The sequence below is a fragment of the Cucurbita pepo genome, chromosome 20 (genome assembly GCF_057944985.1).
Source record: "Cucurbita pepo subsp. pepo isolate OVF chromosome 20, ASM5794498v1, whole genome shotgun sequence".
NCBI lineage: Eukaryota > Viridiplantae > Streptophyta > Magnoliopsida > Cucurbitales > Cucurbitaceae > Cucurbita > Cucurbita pepo.
Genome location: NC_141817.1, coordinates 5632109 through 5652221, shown reverse-complemented (window position 1 = coordinate 5652221; position 20113 = coordinate 5632109). Strand labels below are relative to the sequence as shown.

Sequence of the window (20113 nt, the reverse complement as noted above, 5' to 3'; positions counted from 1 at the left end):
AATTAAGTGACAAGTATTAATATGTATTCTAGGAATTCACACTTAATATCAAATTATCTAACTATTTATCTCCATTTCTTAACTGTTCCACCGTACTTAGCTCTACGAAAAATGTCGCTAATCCTAGAAAAATTAAATATCAAAAGTAGCTAAATGTTCTAGGAGTTTACTCTACAAGAACTTATAAAAATTGGCCAAAATTCGTGGTAAATAAGGGCAAAAAAACGACAAAAATCGCAAAAGAGAGAAGATAAAAACAAAACTTTGTGTCCATAAATGCTCTGTTTCGTGTTTTCAAGTCCTAAAATATTTGTTGCTCGCGAGTTGAGCTTGGTCGAGTTGAGATACTTTCTTAGACCTAACTCAGTTATTTGGATCATAAACTTATTCAACCCCAACAACCCTTGTTAAACAATTAAATCTTTTGATTTTTATGTTTAGAATGATATCTAAGAAGAAGAATGGATACGAAGCTTTTTGGAAATGGCAAATGGTGCCCCATGTTGAAGCTTTGGACCGGAATTTGAAACTTGGATCCGGCAACTGATTCCCTTGACATTCCTCTGCATCACTGTGATATGGCTACATTACCAACTTGTCATGAATTGCTTCTAGGAGTGAAATTTGTCCGCACAAATCAACACGGTTCCTTTTAGCATTTTTTTTTTCCCTTACTCAGATGTCCCCTAAGATGTAACCTCGTACCTAGAATTTGGACCGGGATTTGTAATCCAAATTTGGCACCCGATGGCCCCCACAAATCCCTTTGCATCTTCAATGATATGGTCATATTATTTACTTGTTTTGAATTGCCTCTAACAATGAAAAGTAATTCAAAAGTTAGGCATGTTTAGTTTGGAGCAATCTTATGTTAGGGGACCTCTTGAAATTTTCTTAATAATCATTTGTGTAAAGACAAAGTACCGCTAAAAATATTTCATCGAGTTTGAAATTTCTTCCTACCCTCCACCCATAAAATTTTTCTAACATTGAAATCAATGTATACTCGAAGTCCATCTTGTAATAGAAACTTCATTTGTACAAGGCTCCCATTAATTCGTGGCCGTAAATTATGTTTCCTTCCAGAAAAAGTACTTCGTTGGATTTGGCCAATGCCTGGTTTCTTTTAGATTCAACTGTTCGTAGGCGAGTGAGAGAGATATTGCAACACAACCATTAATGAACAACTTAGCGAAACAATAAACAACGTTTAGTTATCAATTACGTTTGGATTAAGAGAGGGAGATGGAACCATAACTTCGGTTGGTTCCATCCCAACTTGATTTCTATTCTTCAATTGGCATTATTAAATACATAAAGGTTCCAAATCTAAAACGAAATATCATTGTCTCTCACTAGTTTTCAAGCAATATACATAAAAAAAGAAAAGAAAGCAAGGGCATCATGAGTACGATCCAATCGAGTTTCTTGATTGCTACAATCTTGATGCTATTATTGTTAGATTTTACCGTCGATGCTCAATCTAGTGCCGATGTTGTTTTTCCTTTGAAAAGATATGGTAACATAGTGCCTGGTACTGACATCACGAAGGTAAATATACAGTATGAACATCAATATTATCACTAGTTGAGTTGATCAATTGTTTGCTAATTTTTGTTACTTGTGTCATGTAGGCTTTAGCAAATGCATGGAAGGATGCATGCACGTCCAATCGTTCTAGTGCGATTGTTATTCCGGGAGGGATATTTAAAGTAAAGGAAGGGATATTTAAAGGACCTTGTACTAGCCCAATTGACTTTCAACTTGGAGGAACATTGCAGGCACCAAAAAGCCTTCAGGGAGATAATTGGATTACTTTTGAACATATTGATAGATTGACATTATCGGGTGAAGGAGTTTTTGATGGCCAAGGAAAGGCAGCTTGGAAAAAGAATGATTGCCATAAACGCATAAATTGTGCCCAACTCCCCATTGTAAGCAATATGCCTTCCGCTTTCCTTCTCAATCTCGTGCATCTTGTTGTTTTTAGATGTCTTCTCTAATCTTCTAATATTTATAATTTGGTACACTGTTCTTCATTTTCTAGAGGATAATCTTTTAACAAAATAAAAAATGAAAGAACAAAAATCAGGTAAAGAAGTGAAATTGTTTTCGATTTTATTGGGTTCTGTTAAAATTTTTGGCTTCATTACTTACGCTCACATAATATTATTTGATTATACAAAATGTTTAGAGTCTGAGGTTCAACTTCATCACCAATTCAATCGTGAAGAGAATAACGTCACTTGATAGCAAGAACTTCCATATCAACGTCCTCGGCTGCAACAACCTCACATTCCATAATATCAATATAACTGCACCAGAAAACAGTCCCAACACTGATGGAATACACATCGGTCGATCAAATAGGATCGCAATCACAATGTCCAAAATTGCAACAGGAGATGATTGCATTTCTCTTGGAGATGGAAGCAAACAAATTAACATCACCAACGTGACATGTGGGCCAGGACATGGCATAAGCATCGGAAGTCTTGGAAGATACACTAACGAAGAACCCGTTGAAGGTGTCAACGTAAAGAACTGCACGATGATTAACACCACTAATGGTGTCAGGATCAAAACGTGGCCAGCTTCTGCTGCTAGCGGCACCGCCACCGATATGCAGTTTTTGGACATTATAATGGTCAATGTTAGCAACCCTATTCTAATAGACCAAGAGTATTGTCCGTGGAATCAGTGCAATCGGAAGGTATTGATCGCATTCTCAAAGCTTTGATTGATTTTGCCACTATTATAACTTTCACAAATAAACCACTTACACAAATTTGTTGTCTCATTTTGATTTTCAGATTCCTTCGAAAATTAAGATTAGTAAAGTGAGCTTCAAGAACATTAGAGGAAGTTGTGCAACTCCAGTGGCAATCAAACTTATTTGCAGCCGTCACTTACCATGTGACGAAGTAAAAGTCGGTGACATTGACCTCACTTACAATGGAATAAAAGGTCCTATTACATCTCAATGCACGAATGTGAGACCCATCATTTCAGGAAAACAGAACCCTAAAATCTGTTCATCTCCTTATGTTGTCCCATGAATTGTTGATTGCCATAGTACTTCAAACTAACCGATAACCTTAATTAAAAGAAGACAGCTCTATCCATTTTAATTTCTCTGTCTTTTGAGTTTCTTTTGTTTTACTTTTCGAAATATATATGATGGTTAAATGTTTGAAGGAAGTCTTGTGTCCTGAACAATGTCACGTTTTTAGTACCTCGACGTTATAAAATAAAATGATTTTGCTCTTGTTTTTTCGTTTCAGATTTGAATTCTGAATAAGACAATGTAAGGGTAAGGACTATTATTAAAAAGACCAGTTACTTAAAAAAACAAAACAAAACAAAACAAAACAAAATCTTTAACCATAAAAAATATCTAACTCCCCTCTCTATTGGTAACCCTAAACAAATCATTTACCATTAGAAATTTTCGAGACAAAATCGATAAGTCAGATCGAATGTCCTAACTACATTCGTTGGATATCGCACGGATCCATCAATATTGTGAAAGAAGAATTGACATTAGAGGGGACAAATCCAGTGAGTCGCATCCTTAAATCTATCTTTTTCGTCAATGGTGTACATTCGGTTGCAATTTTTAGATCAGTCTTGAAAGACATTAGGTTTTAGATTAGAAAATTAAGTGACAAGTATTAATATGTATTCTAGGAATTCACACTTAATATCAAATTATCTAACTATTTATCTCCATTTCTTAACTGTTCCACCGTACTTAGCTCTACGAAAAATGTCGCTAATCCTAGAAAAATTAAATATCAAAAGTAGCTAAATGTTCTAGGAGTTTACTCTACAAGAACTTATAAAAATTGGCCAAAATTCGTGGTAAATAAGGGCAAAAAAACGACAAAAATCGCAAAAGAGAGAAGATAAAAACAAAACTTTGTGTCCATAAATGCTCTGTTTCGTGTTTTCAAGTCCTAAAATATTTGTTGCTCGCGAGTTGAGCTTGGTCGAGTTGAGATACTTTCTTAGACCTAACTCAGTTATTTGGATCATAAACTTATTCAACCCCAACAACCCTTGTTAAACAATTAAATCTTTTGATTTTTATGTTTAGAATGATATCTAAGAAGAAGAATGGATACGAAGCTTTTTGGAAATGGCAAATGGTGCCCCATGTTGAAGCTTTGGACCGGAATTTGAAACTTGGATCCGGCAACTGATTCCCTTGACATTCCTCTGCATCACTGTGATATGGCTACATTACCAACTTGTCATGAATTGCTTCTAGGAGTGAAATTTGTCCGCACAAATCAACACGGTTCCTTTTAGCATTTTTTTTTTCCCTTACTCAGATGTCCCCTAAGATGTAACCTCGTACCTAGAATTTGGACCGGGATTTGTAATCCAAATTTGGCACCCGATGGCCCCCACAAATCCCTTTGCATCTTCAATGATATGGTCATATTATTTACTTGTTTTGAATTGCCTCTAACAATGAAAAGTAATTCAAAAGTTAGGCATGTTTAGTTTGGAGCAATCTTATGTTAGGGGACCTCTTGAAATTTTCTTAATAATCATTTGTGTAAAGACAAAGTACCGCTAAAAATATTTCATCGAGTTTGAAATTTCTTCCTACCCTCCACCCATAAAATTTTTCTAACATTGAAATCAATGTATACTCGAAGTCCATCTTGTAATAGAAACTTCATTTGTACAAGGCTCCCATTAATTCGTGGCCGTAAATTATGTTTCCTTCCAGAAAAAGTACTTCGTTGGATTTGGCCAATGCCTGGTTTCTTTGAGATTCAACTGTTCGTAGGCGAGTGAGAGAGATATTGCAACACAACCATTAATGAACAACTTAGCGAAACAATAAACAACGTTTAGTTATCAATTACGTTTGGATTAAGAGAGGGAGATGGAACCATAACTTCGGTTGGTTCCATCCCAACTTGATTTCTATTCTTCAATTGGCATTATTAAATACATAAAGGTTCCAAATCTAAAACGAAATATCATTGTCTCTCACTAGTTTTCAAGCAATATACATAAAAAAAGAAAAGAAAGCAAGGGCATCATGAGTACGATCCAATCGAGTTTCTTGATTGCTACAATCTTGATGCTATTATTGTTAGATTTTACCGTCGATGCTCAATCTAGTGCCGATGTTGTTTTTCCTTTGAAAAGATATGGTAACATAGTGCCTGGTACTGACATCACGAAGGTAAATATACAGTATGAACATCAATATTATCACTAGTTGAGTTGATCAATTGTTTGCTAATTTTTGTTACTTGTGTCATGTAGGCTTTAGCAAATGCATGGAAGGATGCATGCACGTCCAATCGTTCTAGTGCGATTGTTATTCCGGGAGGGATATTTAAAGTAAAGGAAGGGATATTTAAAGGACCTTGTACTAGCCCAATTGACTTTCAACTTGGAGGAACATTGCAGGCACCAAAAAGCCTTCAGGGAGATAATTGGATTACTTTTGAACATATTGATAGATTGACATTATCGGGTGAAGGAGTTTTTGATGGCCAAGGAAAGGCAGCTTGGAAAAAGAATGATTGCCATAAACGCATAAATTGTGCCCAACTCCCCATTGTAAGCAATATGCCTTCCGCTTTCCTTCTCAATCTCGTGCATCTTGTTGTTTTTAGATGTCTTCTCTAATCTTCTAATATTTATAATTTGGTACACTGTTCTTCATTTTCTAGAGGATAATCTTTTAACAAAATAAAAAATGAAAGAACAAAAATCAGGTAAAGAAGTGAAATTGTTTTCGATTTTATTGGGTTCTGTTAAAATTTTTGGCTTCATTACTTACGCTCACATAATATTATTTGATTATACAAAATGTTTAGAGTCTGAGGTTCAACTTCATCACCAATTCAATCGTGAAGAGAATAACGTCACTTGATAGCAAGAACTTCCATATCAACGTCCTCGGCTGCAACAACCTCACATTCCATAATATCAATATAACTGCACCAGAAAACAGTCCCAACACTGATGGAATACACATCGGTCGATCAAATAGGATCGCAATCACAATGTCCAAAATTGCAACAGGAGATGATTGCATTTCTCTTGGAGATGGAAGCAAACAAATTAACATCACCAACGTGACATGTGGGCCAGGACATGGCATAAGCATCGGAAGTCTTGGAAGATACACTAACGAAGAACCCGTTGAAGGTGTCAACGTAAAGAACTGCACGATGATTAACACCACTAATGGTGTCAGGATCAAAACGTGGCCAGCTTCTGCTGCTAGCGGCACCGCCACCGATATGCAGTTTTTGGACATTATAATGGTCAATGTTAGCAACCCTATTCTAATAGACCAAGAGTATTGTCCGTGGAATCAGTGCAATCGGAAGGTATTGATCGCATTCTCAAAGCTTTGATTGATTTTGCCACTATTATAACTTTCACAAATAAACCACTTACACAAATTTGTTGTCTCATTTTGATTTTCAGATTCCTTCGAAAATTAAGATTAGTAAAGTGAGCTTCAAGAACATTAGAGGAAGTTGTGCAACTCCAGTGGCAATCAAACTTATTTGCAGCCGTCACTTACCATGTGACGAAGTAAAAGTCGGTGACATTGACCTCACTTACAATGGAATAAAAGGTCCTATTACATCTCAATGCACGAATGTGAGACCCATCATTTCAGGAAAACAGAACCCTAAAATCTGTTCATCTCCTTATGTTGTCCCATGAATTGTTGATTGCCATAGTACTTCAAACTAACCGATAACCTTAATTAAAAGAAGACAGCTCTATCCATTTTAATTTCTCTGTCTTTTGAGTTTCTTTTGTTTTACTTTTCGAAATATATATGATGGTTAAATGTTTGAAGGAAGTCTTGTGTCCTGAACAATGTAACGTTTTTAGTACCTCGACGTTATAAAATAAAATGATTTTGCTCTTGTTTTTTCGTTTCAGATTTGAATTCTGAATAAGACAATGTAAGGGTAAGGACTATTATTAAAAAGACCAGTTACTTAAAAAAACAAAACAAAACAAAACAAAACAAAATCTTTAACCATAAAAAATATCTAACTCCCCTCTCTATTGGTAACCCTAAACAAATCATTTACCATTAGAAATTTTCGAGACAAAATCGATAAGTCAGATCGAATGTCCTAACTACATTCGTTGGATATCGCACGGATCCATCAATATTGTGAAAGAAGAATTGACATTAGAGGGGACAAATCCAGTGAGTCGCATCCTTAAATCTATCTTTTTCGTCAATGGTGTACATTCGGTTGCAATTTTTAGATCAGTCTTGAAAGACATTAGGTTTTAGATTAGAAAATTAAGTGACAAGTATTAATATGTATTCTAGGAATTCACACTTAATATCAAATTATCTAACTATTTATCTCCATTTCTTAACTGTTCCACCGTACTTAGCTCTACGAAAAATGTCGCTAATCCTAGAAAAATTAAATATCAAAAGTAGCTAAATGTTCTAGGAGTTTACTCTACAAGAACTTATAAAAATTGGCCAAAATTCGTGGTAAATAAGGGCAAAAAAACGACAAAAATCGCAAAAGAGAGAAGATAAAAACAAAACTTTGTGTCCATAAATGCTCTGTTTCGTGTTTTCAAGTCCTAAAATATTTGTTGCTCGCGAGTTGAGCTTGGTCGAGTTGAGATACTTTCTTAGACCTAACTCAGTTATTTGGATCATAAACTTATTCAACCCCAACAACCCTTGTTAAACAATTAAATCTTTTGATTTTTATGTTTAGAATGATATCTAAGAAGAAGAATGGATACGAAGCTTTTTGGAAATGGCAAATGGTGCCCCATGTTGAAGCTTTGGACCGGAATTTGAAACTTGGATCCGGCAACTGATTCCCTTGACATTCCTCTGCATCACTGTGATATGGCTACATTACCAACTTGTCATGAATTGCTTCTAGGAGTGAAATTTGTCCGCACAAATCAACACGGTTCCTTTTAGCATTTTTTTTTTTCCCTTACTCAGATGTCCCCTAAGATGTAACCTCGTACCTAGAATTTGGACCGGGATTTGTAATCCAAATTTGGCACCCGATGGCCCCCACAAATCCCTTTGCATCTTCAATGATATGGTCATATTATTTACTTGTTTTGAATTGCCTCTAACAATGAAAAGTAATTCAAAAGTTAGGCATGTTTAGTTTGGAGCAATCTTATGTTAGGGGACCTCTTGAAATTTTCTTAATAATCATTTGTGTAAAGACAAAGTACCGCTAAAAATATTTCATCGAGTTTGAAATTTCTTCCTACCCTCCACCCATAAAATTTTTCTAACATTGAAATCAATGTATACTCGAAGTCCATCTTGTAATAGAAACTTCATTTGTACAAGGCTCCCATTAATTCGTGGCCGTAAATTATGTTTCCTTCCAGAAAAAGTACTTCGTTGGATTTGGCCAATGCCTGGTTTCTTTGAGATTCAACTGTTCGTAGGCGAGTGAGAGAGATATTGCAACACAACCATTAATGAACAACTTAGCGAAACAATAAACAACGTTTAGTTATCAATTACGTTTGGATTAAGAGAGGGAGATGGAACCATAACTTCGGTTGGTTCCATCCCAACTTGATTTCTATTCTTCAATTGGCATTATTAAATACATAAAGGTTCCAAATCTAAAACGAAATATCATTGTCTCTCACTAGTTTTCAAGCAATATACATAAAAAAAGAAAAGAAAGCAAGGGCATCATGAGTACGATCCAATCGAGTTTCTTGATTGCTACAATCTTGATGCTATTATTGTTAGATTTTACCGTCGATGCTCAATCTAGTGCCGATGTTGTTTTTCCTTTGAAAAGATATGGTAACATAGTGCCTGGTACTGACATCACGAAGGTAAATATACAGTATGAACATCAATATTATCACTAGTTGAGTTGATCAATTGTTTGCTAATTTTTGTTACTTGTGTCATGTAGGCTTTAGCAAATGCATGGAAGGATGCATGCACGTCCAATCGTTCTAGTGCGATTGTTATTCCGGGAGGGATATTTAAAGTAAAGGAAGGGATATTTAAAGGACCTTGTACTAGCCCAATTGACTTTCAACTTGGAGGAACATTGCAGGCACCAAAAAGCCTTCAGGGAGATAATTGGATTACTTTTGAACATATTGATAGATTGACATTATCGGGTGAAGGAGTTTTTGATGGCCAAGGAAAGGCAGCTTGGAAAAAGAATGATTGCCATAAACGCATAAATTGTGCCCAACTCCCCATTGTAAGCAATATGCCTTCCGCTTTCCTTCTCAATCTCGTGCATCTTGTTGTTTTTAGATGTCTTCTCTAATCTTCTAATATTTATAATTTGGTACACTGTTCTTCATTTTCTAGAGGATAATCTTTTAACAAAATAAAAAATGAAAGAACAAAAATCAGGTAAAGAAGTGAAATTGTTTTCGATTTTATTGGGTTCTGTTAAAATTTTTGGCTTCATTACTTACGCTCACATAATATTATTTGATTATACAAAATGTTTAGAGTCTGAGGTTCAACTTCATCACCAATTCAATCGTGAAGAGAATAACGTCACTTGATAGCAAGAACTTCCATATCAACGTCCTCGGCTGCAACAACCTCACATTCCATAATATCAATATAACTGCACCAGAAAACAGTCCCAACACTGATGGAATACACATCGGTCGATCAAATAGGATCGCAATCACAATGTCCAAAATTGCAACAGGAGATGATTGCATTTCTCTTGGAGATGGAAGCAAACAAATTAACATCACCAACGTGACATGTGGGCCAGGACATGGCATAAGCATCGGAAGTCTTGGAAGATACACTAACGAAGAACCCGTTGAAGGTGTCAACGTAAAGAACTGCACGATGATTAACACCACTAATGGTGTCAGGATCAAAACGTGGCCAGCTTCTGCTGCTAGCGGCACCGCCACCGATATGCAGTTTTTGGACATTATAATGGTCAATGTTAGCAACCCTATTCTAATAGACCAAGAGTATTGTCCGTGGAATCAGTGCAATCGGAAGGTATTGATCGCATTCTCAAAGCTTTGATTGATTTTGCCACTATTATAACTTTCACAAATAAACCACTTACACAAATTTGTTGTCTCATTTTGATTTTCAGATTCCTTCGAAAATTAAGATTAGTAAAGTGAGCTTCAAGAACATTAGAGGAAGTTGTGCAACTCCAGTGGCAATCAAACTTATTTGCAGCCGTCACTTACCATGTGACGAAGTAAAAGTCGGTGACATTGACCTCACTTACAATGGAATAAAAGGTCCTATTACATCTCAATGCACGAATGTGAGACCCATCATTTCAGGAAAACAGAACCCTAAAATCTGTTCATCTCCTTATGTTGTCCCATGAATTGTTGATTGCCATAGTACTTCAAACTAACCGATAACCTTAATTAAAAGAAGACAGCTCTATCCATTTTAATTTCTCTGTCTTTTGAGTTTCTTTTGTTTTACTTTTCGAAATATATATGATGGTTAAATGTTTGAAGGAAGTCTTGTGTCCTGAACAATGTAACGTTTTTAGTACCTCGACGTTATAAAATAAAATGATTTTGCTCTTGTTTTTTCGTTTCAGATTTGAATTCTGAATAAGACAATGTAAGGGTAAGGACTATTATTAAAAAGACCAGTTACTTAAAAAAACAAAACAAAACAAAACAAAACAAAATCTTTAACCATAAAAAATATCTAACTCCCCTCTCTATTGGTAACCCTAAACAAATCATTTACCATTAGAAATTTTCGAGACAAAATCGATAAGTCAGATCGAATGTCCTAACTACATTCGTTGGATATCGCACGGATCCATCAATATTGTGAAAGAAGAATTGACATTAGAGGGGACAAATCCAGTGAGTCGCATCCTTAAATCTATCTTTTTCGTCAATGGTGTACATTCGGTTGCAATTTTTAGATCAGTCTTGAAAGACATTAGGTTTTAGATTAGAAAATTAAGTGACAAGTATTAATATGTATTCTAGGAATTCACACTTAATATCAAATTATCTAACTATTTATCTCCATTTCTTAACTGTTCCACCGTACTTAGCTCTACGAAAAATGTCGCTAATCCTAGAAAAATTAAATATCAAAAGTAGCTAAATGTTCTAGGAGTTTACTCTACAAGAACTTATAAAAATTGGCCAAAATTCGTGGTAAATAAGGGCAAAAAAACGACAAAAATCGCAAAAGAGAGAAGATAAAAACAAAACTTTGTGTCCATAAATGCTCTGTTTCGTGTTTTCAAGTCCTAAAATATTTGTTGCTCGCGAGTTGAGCTTGGTCGAGTTGAGATACTTTCTTAGACCTAACTCAGTTATTTGGATCATAAACTTATTCAACCCCAACAACCCTTGTTAAACAATTAAATCTTTTGATTTTTATGTTTAGAATGATATCTAAGAAGAAGAATGGATACGAAGCTTTTTGGAAATGGCAAATGGTGCCCCATGTTGAAGCTTTGGACCGGAATTTGAAACTTGGATCCGGCAACTGATTCCCTTGACATTCCTCTGCATCACTGTGATATGGCTACATTACCAACTTGTCATGAATTGCTTCTAGGAGTGAAATTTGTCCGCACAAATCAACACGGTTCCTTTTGGCATTTTTTTTTTTTCCCTTACTCAGATGTCCTCTAAGATGTAACCTCGTACCTAGAATTTGGACCGGGATTTGTAATCCAAATTTGGCACCCGATGGCCCCCACAAATCCCTTTGCATCTTCAATGATATGGTCATATTATTTACTTGTTTTGAATTGCCTCTAACAATGAAAAGTAATTCAAAAGTTAGGCATGTTTAGTTTGGAGCAATCTTATGTTAGGGGACCTCTTGAAATTTTCTTAATAATCATTTGTGTAAAGACAAAGTACCGCTAAAAATATTTCATCGAGTTTGAAATTTCTTCCTACCCTCCACCCATAAAATTTTTCTAACATTGAAATCAATGTATACTCGAAGTCCATCTTGTAATAGAAACTTCATTTGTACAAGGCTCCCATTAATTCGTGGCCGTAAATTATGTTTCCTTCCAGAAAAAGTACTTCGTTGGATTTGGCCAATGCCTGGTTTCTTTGAGATTCAACTGTTCGTAGGCGAGTGAGAGAGATATTGCAACACAACCATTAATGAACAACTTAGCGAAACAATAAACAACGTTTAGTTATCAATTACGTTTGGATTAAGAGAGGGAGATGGAACCATAACTTCGGTTGGTTCCATCCCAACTTGATTTCTATTCTTCAATTGGCATTATTAAATACATAAAGGTTCCAAATCTAAAACGAAATATCATTGTCTCTCACTAGTTTTCAAGCAATATACATAAAAAAAGAAAAGAAAGCAAGGGCATCATGAGTACGATCCAATCGAGTTTCTTGATTGCTACAATCTTGATGCTATTATTATTAGATTTTACCGTCGATGCTCAATCTAGTGCCGATGTTGTTTTTCCTTTGAAAAGATATGGTAACATAGTGCCTGGTACTGACATCACGAAGGTAAATATACAGTATGAACATCAATATTATCACTAGTTGAGTTGATCAATTGTTTGCTAATTTTTGTTACTTGTGTCATGTAGGCTTTAGCAAATGCATGGAAGGATGCATGCACGTCCAATCGTTCTAGTGCGATTGTTATTCCGGGAGGGATATTTAAAGTAAAGGAAGGGATATTTAAAGGACCTTGTACTAGCCCAATTGACTTTCAACTTGGAGGAACATTGCAGGCACCAAAAAGCCTTCAGGGAGATAATTGGATTACTTTTGAACATATTGATAGATTGACATTATCGGGTGAAGGAGTTTTTGATGGCCAAGGAAAGGCAGCTTGGAAAAAGAATGATTGCCATAAACGCATAAATTGTGCCCAACTCCCCATTGTAAGCAATATGCCTTCCGCTTTCCTTCTCAATCTCGTGCATCTTGTTGTTTTTAGATGTCTTCTCTAATCTTCTAATATTTATAATTTGGTACACTGTTCTTCATTTTCTAGAGGATAATCTTTTAACAAAATAAAAAATGAAAGAACAAAAATCAGGTAAAGAAGTGAAATTGTTTTCGATTTTATTGGGTTCTGTTAAAATTTTTGGCTTCATTACTTACGCTCACATAATATTATTTGATTATACAAAATGTTTAGAGTCTGAGGTTCAACTTCATCACCAATTCAATCGTGAAGAGAATAACGTCACTTGATAGCAAGAACTTCCATATCAACGTCCTCGGCTGCAACAACCTCACATTCCATAATATCAATATAACTGCACCAGAAAACAGTCCCAACACTGATGGAATACACATCGGTCGATCAAATAGGATCGCAATCACAATGTCCAAAATTGCAACAGGAGATGATTGCATTTCTCTTGGAGATGGAAGCAAACAAATTAACATCACCAACGTGACATGTGGGCCAGGACATGGCATAAGCATCGGAAGTCTTGGAAGATACACTAACGAAGAACCCGTTGAAGGTGTCAACGTAAAGAACTGCACGATGATTAACACCACTAATGGTGTCAGGATCAAAACGTGGCCAGCTTCTGCTGCTAGCGGCACCGCCACCGATATGCAGTTTTTGGACATTATAATGGTCAATGTTAGCAACCCTATTCTAATAGACCAAGAGTATTGTCCGTGGAATCAGTGCAATCGGAAGGTATTGATCGCATTCTCAAAGCTTTGATTGATTTTGCCACTATTATAACTTTCACAAATAAACCACTTACACAAATTTGTTGTCTCATTTTGATTTTCAGATTCCTTCGAAAATTAAGATTAGTAAAGTGAGCTTCAAGAACATTAGAGGAAGTTGTGCAACTCCAGTGGCAATCAAACTTATTTGCAGCCGTCACTTACCATGTGACGAAGTAAAAGTCGGTGACATTGACCTCACTTACAATGGAATAAAAGGTCCTATTACATCTCAATGCACGAATGTGAGACCCATCATTTCAGGAAAACAGAACCCTAAAATCTGTTCATCTCCTTATGTTGTCCCATGAATTGTTGATTGCCATAGTACTTCAAACTAACCGATAACCTTAATTAAAAGAAGACAGCTCTATCCATTTTAATTTCTCTGTCTTTTGAGTTTCTTTTGTTGTACTTTTCGAAATATATATGATGGTTAAATGTTTGAAGGAAGTCTTGTGTCCTGAACAATGTAACGTTTTTAGTACCTCGACGTTATAAAATAAAATGATTTTGCTCTTGTTTTTTCGTTTCAGATTTGAATTCTGAATAAGACAATGTAAGGGTAAGGACTATTATTAAAAAGACCAGTTACTTAAAAAAACAAAACAAAACAAAACAAAACAAAATCTTTAACCATAAAAAATATCTAACTCCCCTCTCTATTGGTAACCCTAAACAAATCATTTACCATTAGAAATTTTCGAGACAAAATCGATAAGTCAGATCGAATGTCCTAACTACATTCGTTGGATATCGCACGGATCCATCAATATTGTGAAAGAAGAATTGACATTAGAGGGGACAAATCCAGTGAGTCGCATCCTTAAATCTATCTTTTTCGTCAATGGTGTACATTCGGTTGCAATTTTTAGATCAGTCTTGAAAGACATTAGGTTTTAGATTAGAAAATTAAGTGACAAGTATTAATATGTATTCTAGGAATTCACACTTAATATCAAATTATCTAACTATTTATCTCCATTTCTTAACTGTTCCACCGTACTTAGCTCTACGAAAAATGTCGCTAATCCTAGAAAAATTAAATATCAAAAGTAGCTAAATGTTCTAGGAGTTTACTCTACAAGAACTTATAAAAATTGGCCAAAATTCGTGGTAAATAAGGGCAAAAAAACGACAAAAATCGCAAAAGAGAGAAGATAAAAACAAAACTTTGTGTCCATAAATGCTCTGTTTCGTGTTTTCAAGTCCTAAAATATTTGTTGCTCGCGAGTTGAGCTTGGTCGAGTTGAGATACTTTCTTAGACCTAACTCAGTTATTTGGATCATAAACTTATTCAACCCCAACAACCCTTGTTAAACAATTAAATCTTTTGATTTTTATGTTTAGAATGATATCTAAGAAGAAGAATGGATACGAAGCTTTTTGGAAATGGCAAATGGTGCCCCATGTTGAAGCTTTGGACCGGAATTTGAAACTTGGATCCGGCAACTGATTCCCTTGACATTCCTCTGCATCACTGTGATATGGCTACATTACCAACTTGTCATGAATTGCTTCTAGGAGTGAAATTTGTCCGCACAAATCAACACGGTTCCTTTTAGCATTTTTTTTTTTCCCTTACTCAGATGTCCCCTAAGATGTAACCTCGTACCTAGAATTTGGACCGGGATTTGTAATCCAAATTTGGCACCCGATGGCCCCCACAAATCCCTTTGCATCTTCAATGATATGGTCATATTATTTACTTGTTTTGAATTGCCTCTAACAATGAAAAGTAATTCAAAAGTTAGGCATGTTTAGTTTGGAGCAATCTTATGTTAGGGGACCTCTTGAAATTTTCTTAATAATCATTTGTGTAAAGACAAAGTACCGCTAAAAATATTTCATCGAGTTTGAAATTTCTTCCTACCCTCCACCCATAAAATTTTTCTAACATTGAAATCAATGTATACTCGAAGTCCATCTTGTAATAGAAACTTCATTTGTACAAGGCTCCCATTAATTCGTGGCCGTAAATTATGTTTCCTTCCAGAAAAAGTACTTCGTTGGATTTGGCCAATGCCTGGTTTCTTTGAGATTCAACTGTTCGTAGGCGAGTGAGAGAGATATTGCAACACAACCATTAATGAACAACTTAGCGAAACAATAAACAACGTTTAGTTATCAATTACGTTTGGATTAAGAGAGGGAGATGGAACCATAACTTCGGTTGGTTCCATCCCAACTTGATTTCTATTCTTCAATTGGCATTATTAAATACATAAAGGTTCCAAATCTAAAACGAAATATCATTGTCTCTCACTAGTTTTCAAGCAATATACATAAAAAAAGAAAAGAAAGCAAGGGCATCATGAGTACGATCCAATCGAGTTTCTTGATTGCTACAATCTTGATGCTATTATTGTTAGATTTTACCGTCGATGCTCAATCTAGTGCCGATGTTGTTTTTCCTTTGAAAAGATATGGTAACATAGTGCCTGGTACTGACATCACGAAGGTAAATATACAGTATGAACATCAATATTATCACTAGTTGAGTTGATCAATTGTTTGCTAATTTTTGTTACTTGTGTCATGTAGGCTTTAGCAAATGCATGGAAGGATGCATGCACGTCCAATCGTTCTAGTGCGATTGTTATTCCGGGAGGGATATTTAAAGTAAAGGAAGGGATATTTAAAGGACCTTGTACTAGCCCAATTGACTTTCAACTTGGAGGAACATTGCAGGCACCAAAAAGCCTTCAGGGAGATAATTGGATTACTTTTGAACATATTGATAGATTGACATTATCGGGTGAAGGAGTTTTTGATGGCCAAGGAAAGGCAGCTTGGAAAAAGAATGATTGCCATAAACGCATAAATTGTGCCCAACTCCCCATTGTAAGCAATATGCCTTCCGCTTTCCTTCTCAATCTCGTGCATCTTGTTGTTTTTAGATGTCTTCTCTAATCTTCTAATATTTATAATTTGGTACACTGTTCTTCATTTTCTAGAGGATAATCTTTTAACAAAATAAAAAATGAAAGAACAAAAATCAGGTAAAGAAGTGAAATTGTTTTCGATTTTATTGGGTTCTGTTAAAATTTTTGGCTTCATTACTTACGCTCACATAATATTATTTGATTATACAAAATGTTTAGAGTCTGAGGTTCAACTTCATCACCAATTCAATCGTGAAGAGAATAACGTCACTTGATAGCAAGAACTTCCATATCAACGTCCTCGGCTGCAACAACCTCACATTCCATAATATCAATATAACTGCACCAGAAAACAGTCCCAACACTGATGGAATACACATCGGTCGATCAAATAGGATCGCAATCACAATGTCCAAAATTGCAACAGGAGATGATTGCATTTCTCTTGGAGATGGAAGCAAACAAATTAACATCACCAACGTGACATGTGGGCCAGGACATGGCATAAGCATCGGAAGTCTTGGAAGATACACTAACGAAGAACCCGTTGAAGGTGTCAACGTAAAGAACTGCACGATGATTAACACCACTAATGGTGTCAGGATCAAAACGTGGCCAGCTTCTGCTGCTAGCGGCACCGCCACCGATATGCAGTTTTTGGACATTATAATGGTCAATGTTAGCAACCCTATTCTAATAGACCAAGAGTATTGTCCGTGGAATCAGTGCAATCGGAAGGTATTGATCGCATTCTCAAAGCTTTGATTGATTTTGCCACTATTATAACTTTCACAAATAAACCACTTACACAAATTTGTTGTCTCATTTTGATTTTCAGATTCCTTCGAAAATTAAGATTAGTAAAGTGAGCTTCAAGAACATTAGAGGAAGTTGTGCAACTCCAGTGGCAATCAAACTTATTTGCAGCCGTCACTTACCATGTGACGAAGTAAAAGTCGGTGACATTGACCTCACTTACAATGGAATAAAAGGTCCTATTACATCTCAATGCACGAATGTGAGACCCATCATTTCAGGAAAACAGAACCCTAAAATCTGTTCATCTCCTTATGTTGTCCCATGAATTGTTGATTGCCATAGTACTTCAAACTAACCGATAACCTTAATTAAAAGAAGACAGCTCTATCCATTTTAATTTCTCTGTCTTTTGAGTTTCTTTTGTTGTACTTTTCGAAATATATATGATGGTTAAATGTTTGAAGGAAGTCTTGTGTCCTGAACAATGTAACGTTTTTAGTACCTCGACGTTATAAAATAAAATGATTTTGCTCTTGTTTTTTCGTTTCAGATTTGAATTCTGAATAAGACAATGTAAGGGTAAGGACTATTATTAAAAAGACCAGTTACTTAAAAAAACAAAACAAAACAAAACAAAACAAAATCTTTAACCATAAAAAATATCTAACTCCCCTCTCTATTGGTAACCCTAAACAAATCATTTACCATTAGAAATTTTCGAGACAAAATCGATAAGTCAGATCGAATGTCCTAACTACATTCGTTGGATATCGCACGGATCCATCAATATTGTGAAAGAAGAATTGACATTAGAGGGGACAAATCCAGTGAGTCGCATCCTTAAATCTATCTTTTTCGTCAATGGTGTACATTCGGTTGCAATTTTTAGATCAGTCTTGAAAGACATTAGGTTTTAGATTAGAAAATTAAGTGACAAGTATTAATATGTATTCTAGGAATTCACACTTAATATCAAATTATCTAACTATTTATCTCCATTTCTTAACTGTTCCACCGTACTTAGCTCTACGAAAAATGTCGCTAATCCTAGAAAAATTAAATATCAAAAGTAGCTAAATGTTCTAGGAGTTTACTCTACAAGAACTTATAAAAATTGGCCAAAATTCGTGGTAAATAAGGGCAAAAAAACGACAAAAATCGCAAAAGAGAGAAGATAAAAACAAAACTTTGTGTCCATAAATGCTCTGTTTCGTGTTTTCAAGTCCTAAAATATTTGTTGCTCGCGAGTTGAGCTTGGTCGAGTTGAGATACTTTCTTAGACCTAACTCAGTTATTTGGATCATAAACTTATTCAACCCCAACAACCCTTGTTAAACAATTAAATCTTTTGATTTTTATGTTTAGAATGATATCTAAGAAGAAGAATGGATACGAAGCTTTTTGGAAATGGCAAATGGTGCCCCATGTTGAAGCTTTGGACCGGAATTTGAAACTTGGATCCGGCAACTGATTCCCTTGACATTCCTCTGCATCACTGTGATATGGCTACATTACCAACTTGTCATGAATTGCTTCTTTGAGTGAAATTTGTCCGCACAAATCAACACGGTTCCTTTTAGCATTTTTTTTTCCTTACTCAGATGTCCCCTAAGATGTAACCTCGTACCTAGAATTTTGACTGGGATTTGTAATCCAAATTTGGCACCAGATGGCCCCCACAAATCCCTTTGCATCTTCAATGATATGGCAATATTATTTACTTGTTTTGAATTGCCTCTAATAATGAAAAGTATACCTAAAAATCACATTACCTATTCTTGGTGGCTCAGTTATAAGATTCAAAAGTTAGGCATGTTTAGTTTGGAGCAATCTTATGTTTGGGGACCTCTTGAAATTCCTTCTCAATCTCGTGCATCTTTTTGTTTTTAGATGTCTTCTCTAATCTTCTAACATTTATAATTTGGTAAACGTTCTTTATTTTCTAGAGGATAATCTTTAAGGATTCTAACAAAAAAAAAAAAAAAATCATATAAAGAAGTGAAATTCTTTCTGAGTTTTCGATTTTATTGGGTTCTGTTAAAATTTGGCTTCATTACTATCGCTCACAAAATATTGATGACGAGTGCGAATGCGCACAGTGTGATGATGAATGCGAATGCGCACAAATGAGGGTGTTCATGAGGCGCACGACACTATGGGGTTCCGCTGACCTCTGGATGTGGCTACAAATTAGCTTGACTAGAGGATCCAGGGGAGTGCGAGCGCCTTGAGGATTCACACGCACATGTATGAGTCGTGTGTAGGGACGTACTACACATCTAATTTATCCGAGACTAGAGGCCAATCCTATGATGTTAGAGATAGGCCCCTAAATCATTATTGAATGTTTTTGCATTTTTATGACCCTATAGTCGGGCCGTGTGTCAAATCAATTTTTAGAGATAGGGTAGATTCATATTTAAATTTCTAGGTTTAAGTTAGAATAAGTTGTTATGCATAGGTTTAGGTTAGAATAAGATGTTATGCATTTCATTGTTTAAAATTATTTTGTCTTGCTTTTATTTTCTCCAATTTCAGTATTTCGTATTTAAACACCTAATACCATGACTGTGTTTTCCTGAGAAGAAGTTTTAAGCATTTTTCAAAGTTTATGTTATAAATGATGTTCATGAAAGAGTTATATTTTCGCATTATAGATGAGCATGAGACGTTAGTAGCGACTCTGAGTACGTGAAAATTTAGGGTCGTTACACTCAAACTTTGTTCTTTTGTTGGACATGAA

The 20113-nt window shown here is 35.5% G+C and overlaps 5 protein-coding genes across 5 annotated transcripts; all 5 read left to right on the top strand.

The window, feature by feature from the left end:
• The first annotated feature begins 442 nt into the window (after positions 1-442).
• On the top strand, positions 443-3103 carry LOC147786429 (exopolygalacturonase-like). The gene is made up of 5 exons (XM_087120775.1): positions 443-539; positions 1463-1551; positions 1635-1934; positions 2195-2713; positions 2814-3103. Exons 1-5 carry the CDS (start codon positions 443-445, stop codon positions 3057-3059), a joined length of 1251 nt encoding a protein of 416 aa, XP_086976901.1. The 3' UTR covers positions 3060-3103.
• A 997-nt stretch (positions 3104-4100) lies between these two features.
• Positions 4101-6761, top strand: LOC147786428 (exopolygalacturonase-like). The gene is made up of 5 exons (XM_087120774.1): positions 4101-4197; positions 5121-5209; positions 5293-5592; positions 5853-6371; positions 6472-6761. Exons 1-5 carry the CDS (start codon positions 4101-4103, stop codon positions 6715-6717), a joined length of 1251 nt encoding a protein of 416 aa, XP_086976900.1. The 3' UTR covers positions 6718-6761.
• A 997-nt stretch (positions 6762-7758) lies between these two features.
• On the top strand, positions 7759-10420 carry LOC147786427 (exopolygalacturonase-like). The gene is made up of 5 exons (XM_087120773.1): positions 7759-7855; positions 8780-8868; positions 8952-9251; positions 9512-10030; positions 10131-10420. The coding sequence occupies exons 1-5, from the start codon at positions 7759-7761 to the stop codon at positions 10374-10376; spliced, it is 1251 nt and encodes a 416-aa protein (XP_086976899.1). The 3' UTR covers positions 10377-10420.
• A 997-nt stretch (positions 10421-11417) lies between these two features.
• LOC147786426 (exopolygalacturonase-like) lies at positions 11418-14080 on the top strand. Its single transcript, XM_087120772.1, has 5 exons — positions 11418-11514; positions 12440-12528; positions 12612-12911; positions 13172-13690; positions 13791-14080. Exons 1-5 carry the CDS (start codon positions 11418-11420, stop codon positions 14034-14036), a joined length of 1251 nt encoding a protein of 416 aa, XP_086976898.1. The 3' UTR covers positions 14037-14080.
• A 997-nt stretch (positions 14081-15077) lies between these two features.
• Positions 15078-17739, top strand: LOC111783622 (exopolygalacturonase-like). The gene is made up of 5 exons (XM_087120771.1): positions 15078-15174; positions 16099-16187; positions 16271-16570; positions 16831-17349; positions 17450-17739. Exons 1-5 carry the CDS (start codon positions 15078-15080, stop codon positions 17693-17695), a joined length of 1251 nt encoding a protein of 416 aa, XP_086976897.1. The 3' UTR covers positions 17696-17739.
• Positions 17740-20113: the final 2374 nt, after the last annotated feature.